Raw genomic sequence first — 22,699 nt, forward strand, 5'->3', positions numbered from 1 at the left:
ACCTGCCTCTTGTTCCCCCACAGTGAAAAAGAAGCGAACCTGGCACAAACATGGCCCGGGGCAGACTCCCGAAGTAAAGCCCGTGCAGAATGGCAGCCAGCTCTTCATCAAGGAGTTGCGGAGTCGGACCTTTCCCAGGTGAGCAGGTGGCAGCCTTTTCCTCTCCAGCCTGCCTGCTCCCTCCGAGGTCTGGATACGTATCCCACCACTAGGGCTCCAGGGCCATGGGTTTCCCTCTGGGGGAGCAGCACAGTCCCCGAAACTCCAGGTGCTCCCGGCATGGGGGCTGATCTCTCCCTTCTCAGTACCTCCGAGGACAGTTTATGGGGACCCTCTTCACAGCCCGGGAGGGAAGGGACCTACCTCCCCCACCTGGTATGGGCCTTCCCATGGAACCTTCCTGAGAGAGAGGCTACCGTCCCCATTTTATGGACCAGGAGTGGGGGCTGGCGTCCAGCCTGAGACCATCCTCTGGAGGTGGCAGGTCCTGGTGTCAAATGGCTGTGGGCTTTCCTCTGTGTCCATGGCCTGGTGGGGTGTCCCTAGGTCTTCTCAGAGCACACCCTCCCCCTGCGCAGCCTTGTCCTATATGAGGACCGAGGGCAGAGAGCAGGATCAGGGCCACAGGAAATGGTTTCTGGTGAGGGGGGCACCGTGACTGCATGGACGTGAGGTTGTACAGACAGCTGCTCTGAAACACCCTTGTCCCTTCACAGCTGGAAGACAGTTTCTCTTTGTCTGACAAAGTCTTTACAAAGTCTTTACTTCTTCTTCACTTCTGAAGGATAATTTGATGGACACAGAATTCTAAGTTGGTGGGTTTTTTCTTTTAACACTTTAAATGTCTCATCCCATGCTCGACTTGAGTGCATGGTTTCTGGTGAGAAATTCAGTGTAACTCTTAGCCTTGCTGCTCAGTGGATAAGGTATTTTTCCTCTCTGGCTTCTTTTTTATTTTCTTTTTTTCCACCTTTATTGAGATATAATTCATACACCATACAATCCATCCATTTAAAGAGTACAGTTCAGTGTATTCATAGCTCTGCACCACCACCAGTCAGTTTTAGAATGTTTCCATCACCTCAAAAAAACCCCTGTAGCTTTATCATCCTCATTCCTCCCCACTTCTCCCCAAAGTCCTATCACTAATCTGCTTTCTGTCACTGTAGCTTTGCCTATTCTGAACATTTCATCAAAATGAAATCATATAATATGTGGTCTTTGTGACTGGCTTATTTCACTTAGCATAATGTCTTCAAGGTTCATCCAGGGTATAGCAAGTGTCAGTGCCTCATTCCTTTTTTATGGCCGAATAATATTCCGTTGTATGTATAGACCACATTTTGTTTATCCATTCGTCAGCTGATGGACATTTGGGTTATTTCTGATTTGGGGCTACTGTGAAGAATTCTACTATAAATGTTCTTGTAAAATATTTTGTTTGGACATATATTTTCATTTTTTTTTAGGAGTAACTCAATATTTAATTGTTTGAGGAACTGCCAGACTGTTTTCTAAAATGGTTGTATCACTTTCCATTCCCACCAGCAGCGTCTGAAGGTTTCAATTCACCAGAACTTGTTATTATCTGACTTTTTTTTTTTTGTCTGCGTTGGGTCTTAGTTGCGACACGTGGGATCTTTGTTGAGGCATGCAGGATCTTTGTTGAGGCATGTAGGATCTTTCGTTGAGAAGCACGGGCTTCTCTCTAGTTGTGGCGTGTGGGCTTCTCTCTAGCGGGCTTTTCTCTAGTTGTGGCATGTGGGTTTTCTCTCTCTCGTTGAGGCGTGCGAGCCCAGTAGTTGTGGTGAGCCGGCTTAGTTGCCCCGCAGCATGTGGGATCTTAGCTCTCTGAGCAGGGATCAAACCCCGCGTCCCCTGAGTTGGAAGGCGGATTCTTTACTGGTGGACCACCAGGGAAGTCCCTTATCTGACTTCTTGATTCTGCCTATCCTGTAGTTGTGAAGTGGTCTCTCACTGTGGTTTTAATTTGCATTTCCCTGATGACTAATGATGTTGAGCATCTTTTCATGTTCTTGTTGGCCATTTGTCGTTTGCCCATTAAAAGTGTTTTTTTTTTGTCTTTTTATTATTGAATTGTAAGAGTTCTTTATGTATTTTAGATACAAGTCCCTTACCAGATATATGATGTGCAAATACTTTCTCCACTTTTGTGGGTTGTCTTTTCACTTGGTGTCTTTTGAAGCACAAAAGTTTTAAATTTTGATTAAGTCTAATTTATTTATTTTTTCTGTTGTTGCTTGTGCTTTTGTTTTAGACAAAAACAAACCATTGCCAAATTCAAGGTCATGAAGATTTATGCCTATGTTTTCTTCTAAAAGTTTTATAGTTTTAGCTCTTATATTTATGTCTTTAACTCATTTTGAGTTAATTTTTGTATATGGTGTGAGGTAAAGGTCCAACTTCATTCCGTTGCATGTGGATATCCAGTTCTCCCATGCACCATTTATTGAAATGCCTATTCTTTCGCCATTGAATTATCTTGGTACCCTTGATGAAAAACAATTGACCATAGATGTTTGGGTTTATTTCTGGACCCTCAGTTCTGTTCCATTGATCCATATGTCTCATATTATGCCAGTACCACACAATCTTGATTACTGTAGCTTTGTAGTGAAGTTTGAAATTGGCAAGTGCCCTCCAACTTTCTTTTTTTTAAAGACTGTTTTGGTTATCTGGGTGCCTTGTATTTCATTCAGCATTCCAAGTTCAGCATGTCAGTTTCTGCAAAGTAGTCAGCTGGTATTTTGACAGGGATTGTGTGGAATCTGTAGATCAGTTTTCCATTATTTCTTGAATCCCACTCCTTCCTTCTAGATTTGGTTTCCTCCTTGTTGAATTTTGTCCGTTAGTAGTTCTTTCAGAAAAGGCCTATAAAAATATTCTCTGTGTCTGAAAATATTTTGTCTTTATTCTTACATGATTCTAATTTTCTAAAATGGATCTAAAATTCTAGAGTAAAAGTTATTTTCCTTGAACTTTTTGGAAATACTATTTTGTTGTCTTTTGACATTTATTGTTACTGATATCAGTCTAGCCGCTGGAGTTTTTGTTTTGTTTCATTTTCATTTTTGGTGAATAATCTGTTTATTTCTCTGAAAACTTTTGAGATTGTTTTCTCATTTTTAATATACTATAGGTATACTGCAGTGCTTCTAATGTGCATTTGTTTTTATTTATCCTGTTCAGGACTCAGTAAGTGCCTTTAATTTGAGGTGTCATATTTTATCGCAATTCTGAAAAATGTCCTGTTTTCTCTTTTAATAACACTTCTTCCCCATTCTGTCTTATTTTTCAGATCTTTTCATCAAATTCACTATTTTTTTTTCAGCCAGCTACCATTTAATGTATCTACTGAGTTTTAAAAAATTTCAATCATCATATTATTTTTTCTACAATTTCTATTCCTTTTTAGTGTTGCCTGTTCTTTTCCTCCTTCTCTGTTCTTTGCCTTATCCTCTCATTATCCCTTTGGACGTGTTTAATGTACTTGTCTTAAAATGGCCTTTTCAATTATCCTATTATCCTCAGTTCTTGGGATCTACTCTTCTGGGCAGATGAGGCTGCTGGCTCTCCCTCCTGGGGGTTCACCTCCTTCTGGGAGGTGTGATCTTCAGAGGGCATCATTCCCATGGCAGCCAGTCTGCCCTGGGCTCTGAGGTGTCCCTACAGGATGGTTTCGTGTTTGCCTCTTTTTTTTGCTGTATGCGGGCCTCTTACCGCTGTGGCCTCTCCCGTTGCAGAGCACAGGCTCCGGACGCGCAGGCTCAGTGGCCATGGCTCACGGGCCCAGCCGCTCCACGGCATGTGGGATCTTCCCGGACTGGGGCGCGAACCCGTGTCCCCTGCATCGGCAGGCGGACTCTCAACCACCGCGCCACCAGGGAAGCCCTCGTGTTTGCCTCTTGCTGGGTCCTCATGGGTTTCACAGTTCCAGACCCAATCCATGGGTGTGAATTTGGAACTCTCACTAGTGAGACAAGAGCTTGGGATTCCAGTTTATCAAGGGCGACCTTCTACCTCTGGCTGCCTTGTAGCTTCCACAGCTGACTCTGTGCTGTCCCAGTACTCCCAGAGCTTCTCACAGCAGTTGCCCACCACACTACTTCTTCTTCCTCACCCTCCACTCACTCCTTCTGATTTATCCCTAACACTCTGTCACCATGGTGTCAAACCCCAGGATCACTCTTCAGTCCTCACCTTAACTGACCCTTGTCAACCCGTAGCAGTGGTGCAGTCCCCTCTCCTTGAGTCCTGTCCTCTGTAGAGACCATGCCACCATGCTCTGCTGGCTGTCCTTCCCTGCCCGGCCTCCTTCCCTGCTGACGACTCTCCCTGAGGGATTCTGGGAACTCTACTCGATCCCCACCATCTTTTTCCCTGGCCTCATAGATTGTCCCTTGGCCAGCAGCTCCTCAACTTCTTTCTCCAGCCACTAGTCCTTCTGAGCTCCTGACCTGTCTGTCCAACTGGTGCATCCACTGGCCAATCCCAACAAGTGTGTTCCTACTCAGCTCTGGATCTGCCCCCACCCCCATTCCTGCCCCACCTCCAGGCCTCAGTCAGTGGCCCCGGTCCCTTGGTCGCTCAGGCCAGTCTCTTGGCCATTCACCTTTGCCTCCCCTTGTTCTCCCACCCCCATCTGATCTCCTGAGTCCACCACCTCCCTCTCACTGTCACCTTCTGGTCCAGGCACCGCATGCTGAGCCTCCTCCTCCGTGGTTGCCCTGCCCCACCCTGGTCCTGCTGCTGTCCACTGAACATCCGCACAGCAGCCAGATGAATCTCTGACCGTCACTGCCCTTCTCAAGTTGTCCAGTGGCTCCCAGTGCTCTTGGCATGAGGTGGCCTGGCCCACCACCTCACCGACTTGGGTGCTTGCCCCCCACCCCCACCCCTGCCCCCAGCCCCCCAGGTCCTTCTTATTCCTCACACTTGCCACATCCTCCTCCCTCCAAGGCCTTTGCTGGTACATTCCTTCTACTCAGAGCCCTGCCCCTCTCACTCCTGCTCCCCCAGGCTTCGACAGGCCCAGTCTGACACTGCTTCCTGCTGTCTCCACCACAGCACTGCTCTCAGCTGTGGGTTAATGGCCTTGCATGCTCATCTGATGAAAGCCCCTCTCCAGCGTCACCACACAGGGGTCTTTCCAGCTGGGACCCACAGGTCTCTGGCGCCCAGGGCAGCATCCGACACACAGGGAGGCAGGAGAGCTGCTGACCACAGCATCCCAGCCCAGCCCTGGGTCCTGTGTTTGGCTTGTCCAGGGGGTAGGTTCTCTCTATAAAGGGGTTTATCTCCATCTGCTGTGTCCTTAGACCTACCCCCATGCAGGGGTCTGATCTCTGAGCACTTGAGAGGAATATTACCGAGTGGAGGGTGAGTGGAGAGCAAGGGAGGTGGGGGAGGGATCTCGCTCACATGTCTGGAGGCTCCCTCTGCCATAGTAAGAGGGATGGGTGCAGTGTGTCCCCATTCTCTACTCACCACGGCCCTGGACAGGTGCCCAGACCTCCTGGACCTCAAGGTTCCTGTCTGTGATGAGTGTGTGGGACCCTGTCATGTCTACCTTGTGGCTGCCCTGTGACCACTGAGTGTGGCACCGTGACAGGTCCTCCTTCTGGGGCATGGGCGGTGTGTGCCTGGAGCTCAGGCTCCATGTCTGCAGCCCTGAGGCCCTGTCCAGGCCTATCATGGAGGCTGGGACCTGGGCTTGATGTGACCCCTGACTTGTATTTCCCTGCAGCGCGGAAGACGTGGTGGCCCGCCTGACGGGCAACCAGCTCACGCTGGGCTACATGGAAGAGCATGGCTTCACCGAGCCCATCCTTGTCCCCAAGAAAGATGGGCTGGGCCTGGCGGTCCCAGCCCCCACCTTCTATGTCAGCGATGTCGAGAACTACGTGGGTAAGTGCCCTCTCCTGCAAGTGAGTTGTGGGCTCCCTGAGCCAGGAGTCCCTGTATATGCTGCCTAGGCCCTGACTGTGTCTCAGAGCCATGTGAGCCAGTGTGACTCTGGGTCTCCTTGTTCCGTTCTGGGTGCTCTTCTTAGAATGAGACCCCATGCCCCAGCAAATGATGCGGGACCCAGGCCCCTTCCCTTCTCAGTTACTCTGCCCACAAAATGGGGGCTTCGTGGGGACCCCTGGATTCTGCCAGCTATAGTACTGTTGGGCGCTAATGAGAGTCATGCCTGGGAGGGCCCCAGCTGTGTTGTCCACAGTTCCTGATGTTCGTGCCATGTCCTCCTCAGCCTCTGCTGGGGCCAACCTGGGGGCTGACCTCCCTTGTCTGCCCTGGACACGCCGTCCCATGGCCCCAGGACTACCTCCTCTTCTGGATCCCTTTGGGTTCTAGCTGGTGCTATTGGCGCCCTGTCTTGTGTTCCCTGGCAGCTCCCAGTGCTGTGGACACCCTCGGTCAGGACACCTCTGGGTGGATGAAGTGCTTGTATGTGCTGGGACATCATCTGGCACGGAGAGGCTAGCACGTGCTTGCAGTGACCTTGGCAGGGCTGGTGGCCTCACAGCCGTGGCTCTGAGGCCCTCATGGTTGCTGGGGATTGGGGTGTTCACAGGGATGCCTGGGTGGCCAGTGAGGAGAGGGGAGAGGAAAGACCCTGAAAAGGCAAATGCCCAGGCCAGCTCTGGCCGCACACTGGGCAGGAGAGGGCACAGGTGCTGAAACCCTCAGACGAGTTGTTCCATCACTGAGCTCTTGACCCTCTGCATCTCTAAGGCTTATGAGTGGGGGGCAGGGGGCAGATGGGTGTGAGGATTAAATGAGATCGTCTGTACAAGCCACACAGGAAGCCAGTGGCATTCCAGAGAACAGGGGGCGGGGTGGGAAACACGCCTTCTCTGGAGCCGAAGCCCATCAGGGGAGGCCCCAAGGCTGGCCGGCTTGTGGCAGGGAGGAAGAAGGGACTCATGTTTTCAGTCTGGGAATGACCACAGTCCAGGACTGTCTCTGCCATGTCGTAGCACCTGTAATAACAGTTAATAACTAGTGAGTGTCTACCAGGTGCCAGGCATTTTTCTAAGCTGTTTCTGCATAGGAGCTAGTGTTGTCCTGCTCACAGCTCTGTCATCCAGGCCCCAGGCTCAGCCAGCTGCAAACGGCAGGGCCAGGTATGCCGCAGTCCCTGCCTCCCCACAACCCCCCAACCAGTTGTGCTTACAGGAGTGGGAAGCAGCTTACTGAATAGGGGAGGAGACGGTCCAGAGGTTTCCGTTGTAAATGTCTTTCTTTCACCTTTTAATTTTTTTATTATGCAACTTTTCACACACACACAAAATGAGAGAAATAAGCAGTGAACCCTCATGTACCCAGTACTGGTCACAAAACCCATCAGCTTTTGGCTGTTTTCCTGTCTCCCCAACTCCCCCCTCCCCCAAGTATTTGAAGGCAAGTCTCTGGTACATACATCATTTCGCCCATGAAAACTCCAGTACACAGCGCTAACAGACAGTTTAAATAAGTATATAATCACAGTTCCATCTTGCACTTTACGACACTAACAATAATTCCTTAAAATCACCTAAGACCACCTAAATTCTCCCCAGTTGACTCAAAAACACCTTTTTATATTTGGATGTTTGACTCTGAATCTAAACAAGACCACATACTACATTTGGGTTTGATGTCCCTTCAGTCTCTTCTGTAACAGCCCCCATCCCCTTTCCATTCCCTTGGTTTGTTGGAGAAATGGGGTTGTTAGTCCTGGAGAATCTTGCTTTTTTTTTCTTTTTTGAATTTTATTTTATTTATTTTTTTACACAGCAGGTTCTTACTAGTTATCCATTTAATACATATTAGTGTATATATGTCAATCCCAATCTCCCAATTCATACCACCACACACCCCAACGCCCTGCAACTTTCCCCCCTTGGTGTCCATATGTTTGTTCTCTACATCTGCGTCTCCATTTCTGCCCTGCAAACCGGTTCATCTATACCATTTTTCTAGGTTCCATATATATGCGTTAATATACAATATTTGTTTTTCTCTTTCTGACTTACTTCACTCTGTATGACAGTCTCTAGATCCATCCACGTCTCTACAAATGACCCAATTTCGTTCCTTTTTATGGCTGAGTAATATTCCATTGTTTATATGTACAACATCTTCCTTATCCATTCATATGTCAATGGGCATTTAGGTTGCTTCCATGACCTGACTATTGTAAATAGTGCTGCAATGAACATTGGGGGTGCATGTGTCTTTTTGAATTATGGTTTTCTCTGGGTATTTGCCCAGTAGTGGGATTGCTGGTTCATATGGTAATTCTATTTTTAGTTTCTTAAGGAACCTCCATACTGTTCTCCATAGTGGCTGTATCAATTTACATTCCCACCAGCAGTGCAAGAGGGTTCCCTTTTCTCCACACCCTCTCCAGCATTTTTTGTTTGTAGATTTTCTGATGATGCCCATTCTAACTGGTGTGAGATGATACCTCATTGTAGTTTTGATGTGCATTTCTCTAATAATTAGTGATGTTGAGCATCTTTTCATGTGCTTCTTGCCCATCTGTATGTCTTCTTTGGAGAAATGTCTACTTAGGTCATCTGCCCATTTTTGGTTTGGGTTGTTTGTTTTTTTAATATTGAGCTGCATGAGCTGTTTATATATTTTGGAGATTAATCCTTTGTCCATTGATTCATTTGCAAATATTTTCTCCCATTCTGAGGTTTGTCTTTTCGTCTGGTTTGTAGTTTCCTTTGCTTTGCAAAAGCTTTTAAGTTTAATTAGGTCCCATTTGTTTATTTTTGTTTTTATTTCCATCACTCTAGGAGGTGGGTCAAAACTGATCTTGCTGTAATTTTTGTCAAAGAGTGTTCTTCCTATGTTTTCCTCTAAGGGTTTTATAGTGTCCAGTCTTACATTTAGGTTTCTAATGCATTTTGAGTTTATTTTTGTGTATGGTGTTAGGGAGTATTCTAATTTCATTCTTTTACATGTAGCTGTCCGGTTTTCCCAGCACCACTTATTGAAGAGACCGTCTTTTCTCCATTTTATATCCTTGCCTCCTTTGTCATAGATTAGTTGACCATAGGTGCATGGGTTTATCTCTGGGCTTTCTATCCTGTTCCATTGATCTATATTTCTGTTTTTGTGCCAGTACCATATTGTCTTGATTACTGTAGCTTTGTAAGATAGTCGGAAGTTAGGGAGTCTGAATCCTCCAGCTCCGTTTTTTTCCCTCAAGACTGCTTTGGCTATTCAGGGTCTTTTGTGTCTCTGTACAAATTTTAAGATTTTTTGTTCAAGTTCTGCAAAAAATGCCATTGGTAATTTGATAGGGATTGCATTGAAGCTGTAGATTGCTTTGGGCAGTATAGTCATTTTCACAATATTGATTCTTCCAATCCAAGAACATGGTATATCTCTCCATCTGTTTGTATCATCTTTAATTTCTTTCATCAGTGTCTTATAGTTTTCTGCATACAGGTCTTTTGTCTCCTTAGGTAGGTTTATTCCTAGGTATTTTATTCTTTTAGTTGCAGTGGTAAATGGGAGTGTTTCCTTAATTTCTCTTTCAGATTTTTCATCATTAGTGTATAGGAATGCGAGCGATTTCTGTGCATTAATTTTGTATCCTGCTACTTTACCAAATTCATTGATTACTCTAGTAGTTTTCTGGTGGCATCTTTAGGATTCTCTATGTACAGTATCATGTCATCTGCAAACAGTGACAGTTTTACTTCTGCTTTTCCAATTTGTGTTCCTTTTATTTCTTTTTCTTTGATTGCCGTGGCTAGGACTTCCAAAACTATGTTGAATAATAGTGGTGAGAGTGGACATCCTTGTCTTGTTCTGATCTTAGAGGAAATGCTTTCAGTTTTTCACCATTGAGAATGATGTTTGCTGTGGGTTTGTTGTATATGGCGTTTATTAAGTTGAGGTAGGTTCCCTCTGTGCCCACTTTCTGGAGAATTTTTATCATAAATGGGTATTGAATTTTGTCAAAAGCTTTTTCTGCATCTATTGAGATGATCATATGGTTTTTGTTCTTCAGTTTGTTAATATGGTGTATAACATTGATTGATTTGCGTATATTGAAGAATCCTTGCATCCCTGGGATAACCCCCACTTGATCATGGTGTATGATCCTTTTAATGTGTTGTTGGATACTGTTTGCTAGTATTTTGTTGAGGATTTTTGCATCTATATTTATCAGTGATATTGGTCTTTAATTTTCTTTTTTTTGTAGTATCTTAGTCTGGTTTTGGTATCAGGGTGATGGTGGCCTCATACAGTGAGTTTGGGAGTGTTCTATCCCTGCAATTTTTTGGAAGAGTTGGAGAAGGATGGGTGTTAGCTCTTCTCTAAATGTTTGGTAGAATTCACCTGTGAAGCCATCTGGTCCTGGACTTTTATTTGTTGGAAGATTTTTAATCACAGTTTCAATTTCATTAGTTGTGATTGGTCTATTCATATTTTCTATTTCGTCCTGGTTCAGTCTTGGAAGGTTTTACCTTTCTAAGAATTTGTCCATTTCTTCCAGGTTGTCCATTTTATTGGCATAGAGTAGCTTGTAGTAGTCTCTTAGGATGCTTTGTATTTCTGCAGTGTCTGTTGTAACTTCTCCTTTTTCATTTCTAATTTTATTGATTTGAGTCCTCTCCCTCTTTTTCTTGATGAGTCTGGCTAATGGTTTATCAATTATGTTTACCTTTGCAAAGAACGAGCTTTTAGTTTTATTTATCTTTTCTATTGTTTTCTTTGTTTCTATTTCATTTATTTCTGCTCTGATCTTTATGATTTCTACTAACTTTGGGTTTTGTTTGTTCTTTCTCTGGTTCCTTTAGGTGTAAGGTTAGATTATTTGAGATTTTCCTTGTTTCTTGAGGTAGGCTTGTATAGCTATAAACTTCCCTCTTAGAACTGCTTTTGCTGCATCCCATACGTTTTGGATCATCGTGTTTTCATTGTCATTTGTTTCTAGGTATTTTTTGATTTCCTTTTTGATTTCTTCAGTGATCTCTTGGTTATTTAGTAACATATTGTTTAGCCTCCACGTGTTTCTGTTTTTTACGTTTTTTTCCCTGTAATTGATTTCTAATCTCATAGTGTTGTGGTCAGAAAAGATGCTGGATATGATTTCAATTTTCTTAAATTTACTGAGGCTTGATTTGTGACCCAAGATGTGATCTATCCTGGGGAATGTTCCATGTGCACTTGAGAAGAAAGTGTAATCTGCTGTTTTCAGATGGAATGTCCTATAAATATCAATTAAATCTATCTAGTCTATTGTGTCATTTAAAGCTTGTGTTTCCTTATTAATTTTTTGTTTGGATGATCTGTCCATTGGTGTAAGTGAGGTGTTAAAATCCCCCACTATTATTGTGTTACTGTCGATTTCCTCTTTTATAGCTGTTAGCAGTTGCTTTATGTATTGAGGTGCTTCTATGTTGGGTGCATATATATTTATAATTGTTATATCTTCTTCTTGGATTGATCCCTTGATCATTATGTAGTGTCTCTTTGTCTCTTGTAACAGTCTTTATTTTAAAGTCCATTTTATCTGACAGGAGTATTGCTACTCCAGCTTTCTTTTGATTTCCATTCGCATGGAATATCTTTTTCCATCCCCTCACTTTCAGTCTGTATGTATCCCTAGGTCTGAAGTGTGTCTCTTGTAGACAGCATATATATGGGTCTTGGTTTTGTATCCATTCAGCGTGCCTCTGTCTTTTGGTTGGAGCATTTAATCCATTCACGTTTAAGGTAATTATCAGTATGTATGTTCCTATTACCATTTTCTTAATTGTTATGGATTTGTTTTTGTAGGTCCTTTTCTTCTTTTGTGTTTCCCACTTAGAAAAGTTCCTTTAGCATTTGTTGTAGAGCTGGTTTGGTGGTGCTGAATTCTCTTAGCTTTTGCTTGTCTGTAAAGCTTTTGATTTCTCCGTCAAATCTGAATGAGATACTTGCTGGGTAGAGTAATCTTGGTTGTAAGTTCTTCCCTTTCATCACTTTAAATATGTCCTGCCACTCTCTTCTGGCTTGTAGAGTTTCTGCTGAGAAATCAGCTGTTAAACTTATGGGAGTTCCCTTGTATGTTATTTGTCATTTTTCCCTTGTTGCTTTCAAAAATTTTTCTTTTTCTTTAATTTTTGTCAATATGATTACTGTGTGTCTCGGCGTGTTTCTCTTTGGGTTTATCCTGCCTGGGACTCTCTGTGCTTCCTGGACTTGAGTGGCTATTTCCTTTCCCATGTTAGGGAAGTTTTCGACTATAATCGCTTCAAACATTTTCTCAGGTCCTTTCTCCTTCTCTTCTCCTTCTGGGACCGCTATAATGCGAATGTTGTTGAGTTTAATGTTGTCCCAGAGGTCTGTTAGGCTGTCTTCATTTCTTTTCATTCTTTTTTCTTTATTCTGTTCCATGGCAGTGAATTCCACCATTATGTCTTCCAGGTCACTTATCCGTTCTTCTGCCTCAGTTGTTCTGCTATTGATTCCTTCTAGTATATTTTTCATTCAGTTATTATATTGTTCATCTCTGTTTGTTCTTTAATTCTTCTAGGTCTTTGTTAAACATTTCTTGCATCTTCTCAATCTTTGCCTCCTTTCTTTTTTCAAGGTCCTGGATCATCTTCACTATCGTTATTCTGAATTCTTTTTCTGGAAGGTTGCCTATCTCCACTTCATTTAGTTGTTTTTCTGGGGTTTTATCTTGTTTCTTCATCTGGTACATTGCCCTCTGCCTTTTCATCTTGTCTGTCTTTCTGTGAATATGGTTTTTGTTCCACAGGCTGCAGAATTGTAGTTCTTGTTGCTTCTGCTGTCTGCCCTCTGGTGGATGAGTCTATCTAAGAGGCTTGTGCAACTTTCTTGATGGGAGGGACTGGTGGTGGGTAGAGCTGGCTGTTGCTCTGGTGGGCAGAGTTCAGTAAAACTTTAATCCACTTGTCTGCTGATGGGTGGGTCTGGGTTCCCTCCCTGTTGGTTGTTTGGCCTGAAGGGACCCAACACTGGAGCCTACCCGGCTCTTTGGTGGGGCTATTGGCAGACTCTGGGAGGGCTCACACCAAGGAGTACTTCCCAGAACTCCTGCTGCCAGTGTCCTTGTCCTCATGGTGAGCCACATCCACTCCCCACCTCTGCAGGAGACCCTCCAACACTAGCAGGTAGGTCTGGTTCAGTCTCCAGTGGGGTCACTGCTCCTTCCCCTGGGTCCCGATGCACACCGTACTTTGTGTGCACCCTCCAAGAGTGGAGTCTCTGTTTCCCCCGGTCCTGTTGAAGTCCTGCAGTCAAATCCTGGTGGCCTTCAAAGTCTGATTCTCTAGGAATTCCTCCTCCTGTTGCCGGACCCCCAGTTTCGAAAGCCTGACGTGGGGCTCAGAACCTTCACTTCAGTGGGTGGACTTCTGTGGTATAAGTGTTCTCCAGTTTGTGAGTCACCCTCCCAGCAGTTATGGGATTTGATTTTATTGTGATTGTGCCCCTCCTACCATCTCATTGTGGCTTCTCCTTTGTCTTTGGATGTGGGGTATCTTTTTTGGTGAGTTCCAGTGGCTTCCTATCGATGATTATTCAGCATTTAGTTGTGATTCCGGTGCCCTTGCAAGAGGGAGTAAGCACATGTCCTTCTACTCCACTATCTTGAACCAATCTCTCTGGAGAATCTTTCATATTTGCGTTTTGGGAAGATCTTACATTAGGGATTTGGCTGACAGCGTCCCTGTAGTGTCATCTAACATGTTCTTCTGACCCTAATAGTTCCTGTAACGGTGGTTAGAGGTTGCTTAGATTTGTGTTCAAGTTGTTGGCAGGACTCCTCCTTGGGGTAGGGGTGCTGCCACCCACTTCTTTTCAGTGGTCAAGGCAGTGCAGTCTCATCTGTTCACAGAATGCTCCATCCGCCTTTCAGCTTGCTGTCTGAGCAGCCAGTGAGGACTGTTGTAAAGGAAGAGTTTGCTAATTCTGTCCTTCTCTCTCTGTCTATTGTGAGTCTTCTCTAAAGAACTTCCCCTTATTAGTTACTTGGTTATCCAAAACTCTATTTCTGTCATCAACAGTTTTTACCCTGAACTTTTCCCATCAAGTATAGAAAATGTAGGATAAATGTTTTTCCTTTTATTTTCAATTTTCAGAGTAATGAGTTGGTGTCCTAGAAATGCAAGAATTTTTTTGATTTTAAAAAATTTTTTATGTATAAGTATGTCCATGCATTATTTGGGACATATTTGCACTAAAAACATCTTCATTGTTTATCTGAAGTGTAAGTTTTTACCTGGCATCCTATATTTGTACTTGCTTATCTGGCCACCTTAGCTGAGGCTCACTACTGTGCCACCCCACTGTACCAGGGGGTCTTCATGGCCACCCAAGGGAAGGAGCAGACAGGGCAGGTGGGGGGAGGGTCAGACGTTAGAGCCTAGAGCCTCAGCATTCAGCCCTCTCTCCGTTGTCTTCTGAGGGTGAGTGAGCATTTCCTCTGCACCTCCTGGCCCCCGACCTCACAGAAGGCCACGCCATCTTCCCTGGGTGTGCTCACCCTCCCCTGCTGCCTCCTCAGGCCCAGAGCGGAGTGTGGACGTGACAGACGTCACCAAGCAGAAGGACTGCAAGATGAAACTGAAGGAGTTTGTGGACTATTACTACAGCACCAACCGCAAGCGGGTCCTTAACCTCACCAACCTTGAGTTCTCTGACACCAGGTGAGTGGGGCCGGGGTGGAGGGATGGAGAGGGATAGCAGTTTGGAACATGCTGGAGATTTAAGCCTGTGACTGAGGCTGTTGAGGTCAGGGTGGCCTGGCTTATGATTTGCGAACGTCTTGTCTGAGCAGGCATGGCCTTGAAGGCAGAGATGTGGCCAAGGCAGCAAGAACACTGAGACCCGGTTCTCAGCTTGGCTGAAGTGTCATTGCACAGGTGCTGCTGAGCTGGATGTTTTTGGTGCAGTATTGAGCATTCTATCCAGGACAGTGACATTTAATAGAATCAAAGGCTGCCTTTGCCTTTTCTCATCTTCCCTGGAGATCAGTTATCTGGTCTGACGTGGCCCGGCATGGCAAGGAGCTGCAGGCACCCCTGTTGTCTGCTCTGGAGAGAAGTGGCTTTTCCTTAGGTGTTGACAGGAAGCGCCTGGGCTGTGCATGAGCAATGATATTTACTCTCAGGGCCCCATCGTGCCCAGCGACACTAGCATGAGCCCACCTGACAAGTCTCTTTCCAGTTCTCCAGGAAGGAAGTTGTTTCTGGGGTAGATGGTTCTCAGGCCTTCTCCATGCCTGTCCTTGGGTGAGAGCTCAGTGTTGGATGCCTGCCGCAGCCACACCCAGCAGCTGGGCTCATTCTGCCCTCTGTGAACCTCAGTTTGCTCATCTGTAGAATGGGAGCAATGCCATGTAGCCCGAGGTGGAGAAATAGGCATGGGACACACATCTCAGAGCACCTTTCCCATCCTGCCCAGTGGGCAAAACAACTGTGCTGACGGTTCCCATCACTGCTGACTGTTCCTGTCCGTGCCCCCAGAATGTCCAGCTTTGTGGAGCCTCCTGACATCGTAAAGAAACTGTCCTGGGTAGAAAACTACTGGCCTGATGACGCACTGTTGGCCAAGCCCAAGGTGACCAAGTACTGCCTGATCTGTGTGAAGGACAGCTACACTGACTTTCACATCGACTCCGGGGGTGCCTCTGCATGGTACCACGTGCTCAAGGTGAGCGCTGGCCTCTGCTCCCCATGTGGGCCCTACGGGGGCCTCAGGGGCAAGACCTGCTCTTGACCAGGCCACTGTCCACCTGCAGGACCGTTTGTAGTCCCCACAGGCCCTAACAGTGGCCAGCATCAGGTGGGATGAGGGACAAGATGTTTCTCCACAGAAGGGACACGGACGTTGGGCCCTTGGGAGGCATGGGGGTTGGGGGGAGCACCTCAGGACCAGAGCAGCACATGTGTGTTGCCTTTTCTAAAGATTGAGGCTCATGAAGCAATTGGAGGAGGCCCACTGCAGTGGTGACCAAGGGCTCATGTCCAGGGAAGGGAGAGCTGTGCTGGGAAGACTTCCTGGCAGAAGGGATGAGGGAACATGCCCCACTGGGAGGATGAGGGGGTGGGGTGGGCTGGGGGCTGGGGAGCAAGGCTGCAGTGGCATCTGAGTGGCAGAGAGAGCTAGGGGACTTCTGGCTGGGGACAGGTAGGGAAGCTAGGGGAAAAGGGAGATGTGAAAAAAAACAAAAAAGGAGAACCTAAGCCTTGGGCTCACCACCTTGCCTTGGGTCTCCCCAGACCTGCTAGAGCCCAGGCTAGGGTAGGCAGCTCAGTTTCTGATCCTAGCCCTTCGAGGCCCTGAGCAAGTCCTGCCCCCGCCCCCCGTTCATCCCCACCCTCAGCCTGTGTGCCTCGTGAATGAGGACCTCTATAGTCTATATCTCCCTAGCCCAAGTGCAGGGCTGGCCTGGTGCTGGTGCTGGCAGCAGGGCCGTCCTTCCATCTCCATCTGGGACCCAAGCCACTCTCAAGAGCAGAGCTTTCTTGTAACTTGTCAGACAGCAGGTCACAACGTTGTTCCCCTTGGTAGATAGGCATCCAGAGCGCTGCAGAGATATGGTGTGTGGAGTGGTAGGGGCTGCCCTGAACATGCCGGAGGTGCCAGTGCCTAGAGTCTTCCTAACACGCAGACGTCTGAATTGCAAAGCACATGTGGTCCCAGTGTTTCAGGGGAGGAATGATGGGCCTGGGCAGGATGCTGTTGAAGCTAGGACCCATCCCCGGCACACGGTGGGCTCCATCCCCTCTCAGCATCCCCAGGACATGATGGGCACTGCCCACCCCCAGCATCCCCAGCATATGACAGGCTCCGCCAATGGCCTCTTGTTGGCAGGGGGAGAAGATCTTCTATCTCATCAAGCCAGCTTCGGCCAACATCTCCCTGTATGAGCGCTGGCAGTCGGCCTCAAACCACAGTGAGATGTTCTTTGCTGACCAGGTGGACAAATGCTACAAGTGCACCCTCAAGCAGGGCCAGACGCTCTTCATCCCCTCGGGTGAGTGCCCCGTCCTCATGTTGTGTCTCCCACCTCTGACGTCTGCCAGGGGAGGTCATGCCCTGGCTGTTCCCTGCCTTGCCTTGGGGTCAGTCCTGCTCTGTGGTCACCTCTGGGGCCACCTTGGGGCCATGAGCCCCTGCAGCTTCCAGCCTGGCTGTGCTCACAGAGGCCAGGCACGTGGGATTGCATGGGGCCCCAAGAGCCCAGCCCAGAGAGCGCAGCCACACTGTCAGAGATGGTGTTCGCTGATCTCAACATCTCAAACATGCAGAAGGAGGAAAAATGACATGAGCAGATAAATGCCCTTTACAGATGTCATGTTGCTTCACCCATAAATATTTCACCGTATCTGTAAGGTTTCCTTTTAAAGATAACATAATTACAATACTGTCATCACACTTTAAAAAGGAACAGTTAACAGTTCCTTAGTATCACCAAATAGCCAGTGTTCAGATTTTCTAATTGTCGTATATGGAGGCCCTCACATTTCCACTGATTTATGTGCCTCTGAGTGCCTCCTGATCTAGTCCCTACCCCTGTTTCCTATAATCACAGTTATTTCCCGAAGTCTGTAGGGACAAACCCAGCTCTCCCGGGAGGTGTGGCAACTCTGCCTGTCTCTTTCCACCCCTGTATGTGGAGATCAGGGATGCCAGGCAGCCCGACCCTGGGGTGGGTCTGAGCAAGTCCCCTTGGCTCCTGGGCCTCAGTTTCCCTGTCTGTACCATACAGGGCTGGATAGAATAGACTGTGAGCTCGGACACAGTCTGTCCTTCTGGGAGGGCTCACCCACTCATTACACGGAAGCCAGGGCCAGAGCACCTTCCAGGGGGCCCGGGTGGATGGGGGCCACAGAGGAAGGGCTGGCAGGAGTCAGGCCCGGTAGCTGCCAAGAGCCTGGCACGAGACCACTGTTAAGAGATAGCCCCATCCCTGTCTCCCCAGGCTGGATTTATGCCACACTTACACCCGTGGACTGCCTGGCCTTCGCGGGACATTTTCTGCACAGCCTGAGCGTGGAGATGCAGATGAGGTAGGGCCACACCTGACTCCCAGGGTCCGCTGGGCGGGGTCCCCACCATCGGTATGCTGATACCTCTCCTGAGTCCTGGCTGGGCCTCTGGGTGGTGGGGAGGAAGGAGGAGGGGGGCCATGATCTTACCAGGGCCCCTGAGGTGCCTGGTCGCTGGACAGCCTCGGGACTGTAGTGGGTTTGGGGTGAGCTGAAAGGCCGAGCTGCCTTCTCCTTGCGCACTGGCCCAGAGCTCTAGAAGCCGCGGCCCACGGGGCTTGCCCTTAACGCAAAGCGCTCATCCTGATGTGGTCCTCTGGTCCACCTTGGCACGTAGTGCCCAGAAAGGAGGCCTGAGCGGTCATGGCCTAGGTGTGGCCTCTGGTCGTAGTGTGGGTTCACCTTCCTTTATCATTGCCTGCTCAGGGCTTAATGCACTGAATAGTTCTTTGCTATGGCTTCCAGAGCATACGAAGTGGAAAGAAGGTTGAAACTGGGCAGCCTGACTCAGTTTCCCAACTTCGAAACTGCCTGCTGGTACATGGGGAAGCACCTGCTGGAGGCGTTCAAAAGTACGTCCCCTGGTCAGCGTCTCAGCCTGCGGCTCTGGACAGTTCGTTTGCGTGCGGAGCTCAGGGACGCCGGGGAGTGGTAACAGTTCTGCCATCATGCAGCAGGGCGGCTGGGCCCTGGGGAACAGGCTGAGCGATGCCTTCATGGGCCCTGAGCAAGTCTCCTTAGCTCACGGGCCTTGCTTTTCCTGTCTGTGTGCTGTGGGGCTGGACTGGACTCCTGCCTGCAGGGTCATCTGGTGTTGCAAAAAGAGCACTGGCCGCATGTTCCCAGACCTGGTGTGTGTTCTGCTCGGTTCCTGTGGCCTTGTGTGGCTACTGACAGGGCTCAGTTGGGATATTGAGAGGCCTGCAGGGACCCCTGCAGCATCCCTGCTGTACTGTGGGTGGGTGGGTGTGCATGCCAGAGTCCCCCGTGGAAGGCCTGTGGGAAGGGGTGGGCTGCACTGGGTCCATGCCCTCTGTGGGCATGGCCCTCCATCCTAGGCCCTGCCAGGCCATGCCTTCGGGATCAGCGTTTGGCTCCTGGTGGCCAACCCCTGCTCAGGTCTGCAGACTTCCTGCAGCGGGTGAAGGACCCAGGAGGAGCATTTACTTTCACGGAGAGCTTCCTTTTTCAGCAGCACCCACCCTTCCAGGAAGCTGCTGTTTTGTGTTCCGATAAGAGCTGAGTGGAGACCACCACCTTTGCACTTTGGCTCTAATTTGAGATGAGAAAGCTGAAAATGGTTCTTAACCTGGGCTGGCCAAGTTTCAGTGAAATTCTTCCATCGCTCTCTAAATTCAAGCCCTGTGCTCCACCCTGGCAGAGCAAGTGCCCTGCCCTAGGGGCCTCTTGCCAGGGAGATGGAATGGGGGTCGTGTGGGTGGAGTCACACTTGGGGACATTGGGACAGCCTGACCAGGGTGACCGCTGACTAGCTGGGCCTCTCTGAGCTGCCCCTGCCTCTCTGCCTCAGGCCTTCCTCTGTGAAGGGGCTGGCAGCTCAGCAGCCCCAGAGCTGAGAGGACCCAGGGATTTGCCACAGGCCAGACAAATGGTCACCTGGTGGTGTCAGAGCTCGGGGCTGCTCTGCCTCCATGCTGAGCTCTCTGCCTGAAGGGGGAATGCCCTGTCCGTTTTGTTTGGGGCTGGCTCCAGCTCCCAGGGGTGTGTTTGCGGTGGTGCTTGCCCTGAGCCACCCCAGCGGGAACTGGACCCACTGCCCAGCATCCTTCAGCTATGCAGGGGGCAGTGTGAGGGTGGGAATCAGAAAGCCTCTAGGGATGCTTGGTTTGGGGCATGACTGTGGCCCCTCACTGATGCAGGCTGGGGACCAGGTGGAGGGAGGAGCTGGGCCACCTGCATAAGGGGCCTGGTGTGTAGACAATGGGAAAGCCAATCCTGCCCCTCGCAGGGCATCGTAGGTGGGCATCCCCTAGGTTCCAAGAGGAACCGTTGGCAGTTGGGCAGGTGGCAGTGGGCAGAGGCCTCTGAAAGGTCTGGCCCTGAGCGTCCCCCACCACGGGGGCTTTAAGTCACCTGCAGGCGGCAGGTGAGAGTGGGCACCCTCCTGAGCAAACCCGTCTGTCTTCCCCCAGGTTCTCACAAGTCTGGGAAGCAGCTGCCCCCTCATTTAGTCCAAGGAGCTAAAATTCTCAATGGTGCTTTCAGATCATGGACGAAAAAGCAGGTAGGGATGTGTACTAGGCGTGATCCAGGGCAGAAGGGAGGGTGGCAGGCGAGGAGTCATTCCCAAGTCTTGTCCTTCCTTTGGTGGGAACTAGCACGTGAAAAGCAGGTGGGTGCCTCCTGGCCAGGTCAGACACCTGTTGGTGGGGGCAGGTGCAGGACAGAGCCCTCCATCTAAGGACCTGGCCTGAGGGGTGGGGGCTGGGCGGCAGGGAGATTCAGTGGGAGGAAATCAGGTGGTGGAGACAGCACTGCGCGAACCCAAAAGCACAGGGAGCAGGGAGGACTCGAGTCAGTGACTGGTTGGATGTTCAGGGCTCTGAAGAGGAGAGTGGAGATGTCCTCTTTGTCCTACTGGCTGTCCCAGGCATCAACTCAGAAGCTGGCTTTGCTCTGTGACTAGGACAGTCCCTTTGCCCCATGCCCCTCCATCACCCCCCCCACCACCACCACAGTAGCACTGTCCTTTGCCCCTCATGGCTCTCTTGAAGCAGCATGTCTGGGCCCCACCTCATGCCCCCCACTGTAAAGCGTTAGCACCCTCACTAGCATCCATGCAGCAGCTACTTCTAATGGAGGCTCCAGAGAAGCAGCTTCCAGCTTCCTTTGGCATCTTGCCTGGATTGTTGGTACAGAGGGAGTGGAGAGGCCTGGTCAGCCTTGGGACTCCCTGTCCGCTGCCAAGGGACTCCCTCCCGATCAGGGGTGCCAGCATAGTCTGAGCAGATCCCATCAGGCCCGCAGGAGGCCTTGTGGGGGTGGGGAGTCCAGGAGGTGGGGCAGCAGGTACCCTCCTAGAGCCCCCTTTCAGCTACAACTTCTCTTGCCTCAAGGCCTGGAGTAATGCAGGGTGTCCCTCCTACCTCACGTCAGCTGTATGGCCAGGTGGAATGGCCTCGTGCCCAGGAAGAAGGGATGGCCCACATTCACTTCACAACTGGTGGTGGACTCAGGCACCCCCTCCTCTCGGGGACTTGTTTGTCCACCTGTAGGGTGGAGTCACGGCAGGGCCTCCTCGTTGGGGCAGTGTCTGGCCAGAGTGGGCTAACTCCCTTAGGACCCCATGCAGCCAGTCCACACCTTTGGCAGCACCTGCCCTTGTGCCTGTCGGGACGGCAGTGGGGCCGGAGGTCCTGGGTGGGTAGATGGGGGGACAGCCTGGAGAGACAGAGGGCATGAGTCAGGAACCACAGAAGCTGAGGCTGCTTGGGGCCCCTGTGGGTGGAGGGTGGGTGGGCATCAGTGCCCAGACTGGGCGGCTGACCCGCTGACCCTGTGCGTGGCTGTCCTGCAGGCTTTGGCGGAGCATGAAGATGAGCTACCAGAGCACTTCAAACCATCGCAGCTCATCAAAGACCTTGCCAAAGAGATCCGGCTCAGTGAGGTAGGGCTGACCTCGGGGGCCCGCTGACCCTGGTTGAGGGAGGCCTCTGCCTGTCTTCCCTGGGTATCCCTCCAGAGATGGCCATGTGTGAGGCAGCCCCTCCTTTAGCCCTCTGGGGCAGGGTCACCTGCATGATGGCTCTGGACTCCTAGGTCCCGGTGGTAGACTTGCAGTCTTCTGGTGGGAGCCCTGGGAATCAGTGTGGGGTCTCCCTCCAGCTCCCTGTGGGGGTGGGGAAGGACTCTGCAGGGGGGACTTCAGCCCCTTGAGACCCTGCTTGTGTGAGCGTGTCTAGTCCCCACCAAGGAGGTAAAGGGGTCAAGTGGTTGGTGATGTAGATGGATGGCACCCTGCCTCACGGATGGTGTGGGACAGATGTGAATACGTCACACAGATGGTGTAGGATGAATGTGAGCGTGCCACTGATGATGTAGACAGATGCTCCTTTTCTGCTCGAGTGTCTCCCATCTCCTGGCAGGGTGTGGTTGGTCACCTCTCCCTGTCCTTTTCCCAGAATGCCTCCAAGGCCTCCCGACCTGAAGTAACTGCGGCCGTCTCCTCGGACGAGGTCTGTTTTGGGGACCGAGAAAAGGAGGAGCCCCCATCCCCCATTGAGGCCAGCCCTCCTCGGTCCTTCCTGGAGAAAGTGTCCAAAAAAAAGACTCCCAAAACCGTGAAGATGCCCAAGCCGTCCAAAGTTCCCAAGCCCCCAAAGCCCCCCAAGCCTCCCAAATCCCTGAAGCTCAAGGACGGGGGCAAGAAGAAGGGGAAGAAGTGCAGGGGCTCGGCTTCACCCACCATCCCCAACCTGGACCTGCTGGAGGCCCACACCAAGGAGGCACTGACCAAGATTGAGCCTCCTAAGAAGGGCAAGGTGGGTGGCCTCACCCTCCCCACCTCTAGTCAGCAGGCCTACAGACACCTCCGAGGACCAGGCCTGCGGGATGGTGCTGGGGCTGCCATGTCCTTGTGCTAGAGACCCAGGGCAGCTGGGCTCTGCCCCAACAAGCTTGGTGTAGTGGGCAGCTGG

At 49.6% G+C, this 22,699-nt stretch overlaps 1 protein-coding gene across 3 annotated transcripts in view; it reads left to right on the forward strand.

Annotated features, from left to right (window-relative positions):
• Positions 1 to 22,699, forward strand: part of PHF2 (PHD finger protein 2) — a 94,566-nt gene that overhangs the window by 56,496 nt on the left and 15,371 nt on the right. For all 3 annotated transcript variants that reach the window (XM_033857824.2, XM_033857825.2, XM_033857823.2), the window contains exons 3-12: positions 24 to 138; positions 5,768 to 5,928; positions 14,552 to 14,693; positions 15,513 to 15,699; positions 16,864 to 17,026; positions 17,975 to 18,062; positions 18,507 to 18,613; positions 20,195 to 20,286; positions 21,580 to 21,669; positions 22,184 to 22,543. In XM_033857824.2, coding sequence (XP_033713715.1) covers positions 24 to 138; positions 5,768 to 5,928; positions 14,552 to 14,693; positions 15,513 to 15,699; positions 16,864 to 17,026; positions 17,975 to 18,062; positions 18,507 to 18,613; positions 20,195 to 20,286; positions 21,580 to 21,669; positions 22,184 to 22,543 — 1,505 coding nt within the window. The remainder of the gene's footprint in view (positions 1 to 23; positions 139 to 5,767; positions 5,929 to 14,551; positions 14,694 to 15,512; positions 15,700 to 16,863; positions 17,027 to 17,974; positions 18,063 to 18,506; positions 18,614 to 20,194; positions 20,287 to 21,579; positions 21,670 to 22,183; positions 22,544 to 22,699) is intronic.

Source organism: Tursiops truncatus, chromosome 6 (assembly GCF_011762595.2).
Source record: "Tursiops truncatus isolate mTurTru1 chromosome 6, mTurTru1.mat.Y, whole genome shotgun sequence".
In the NCBI taxonomy this organism is placed as follows: domain Eukaryota; kingdom Metazoa; phylum Chordata; class Mammalia; order Artiodactyla; family Delphinidae; genus Tursiops; species Tursiops truncatus.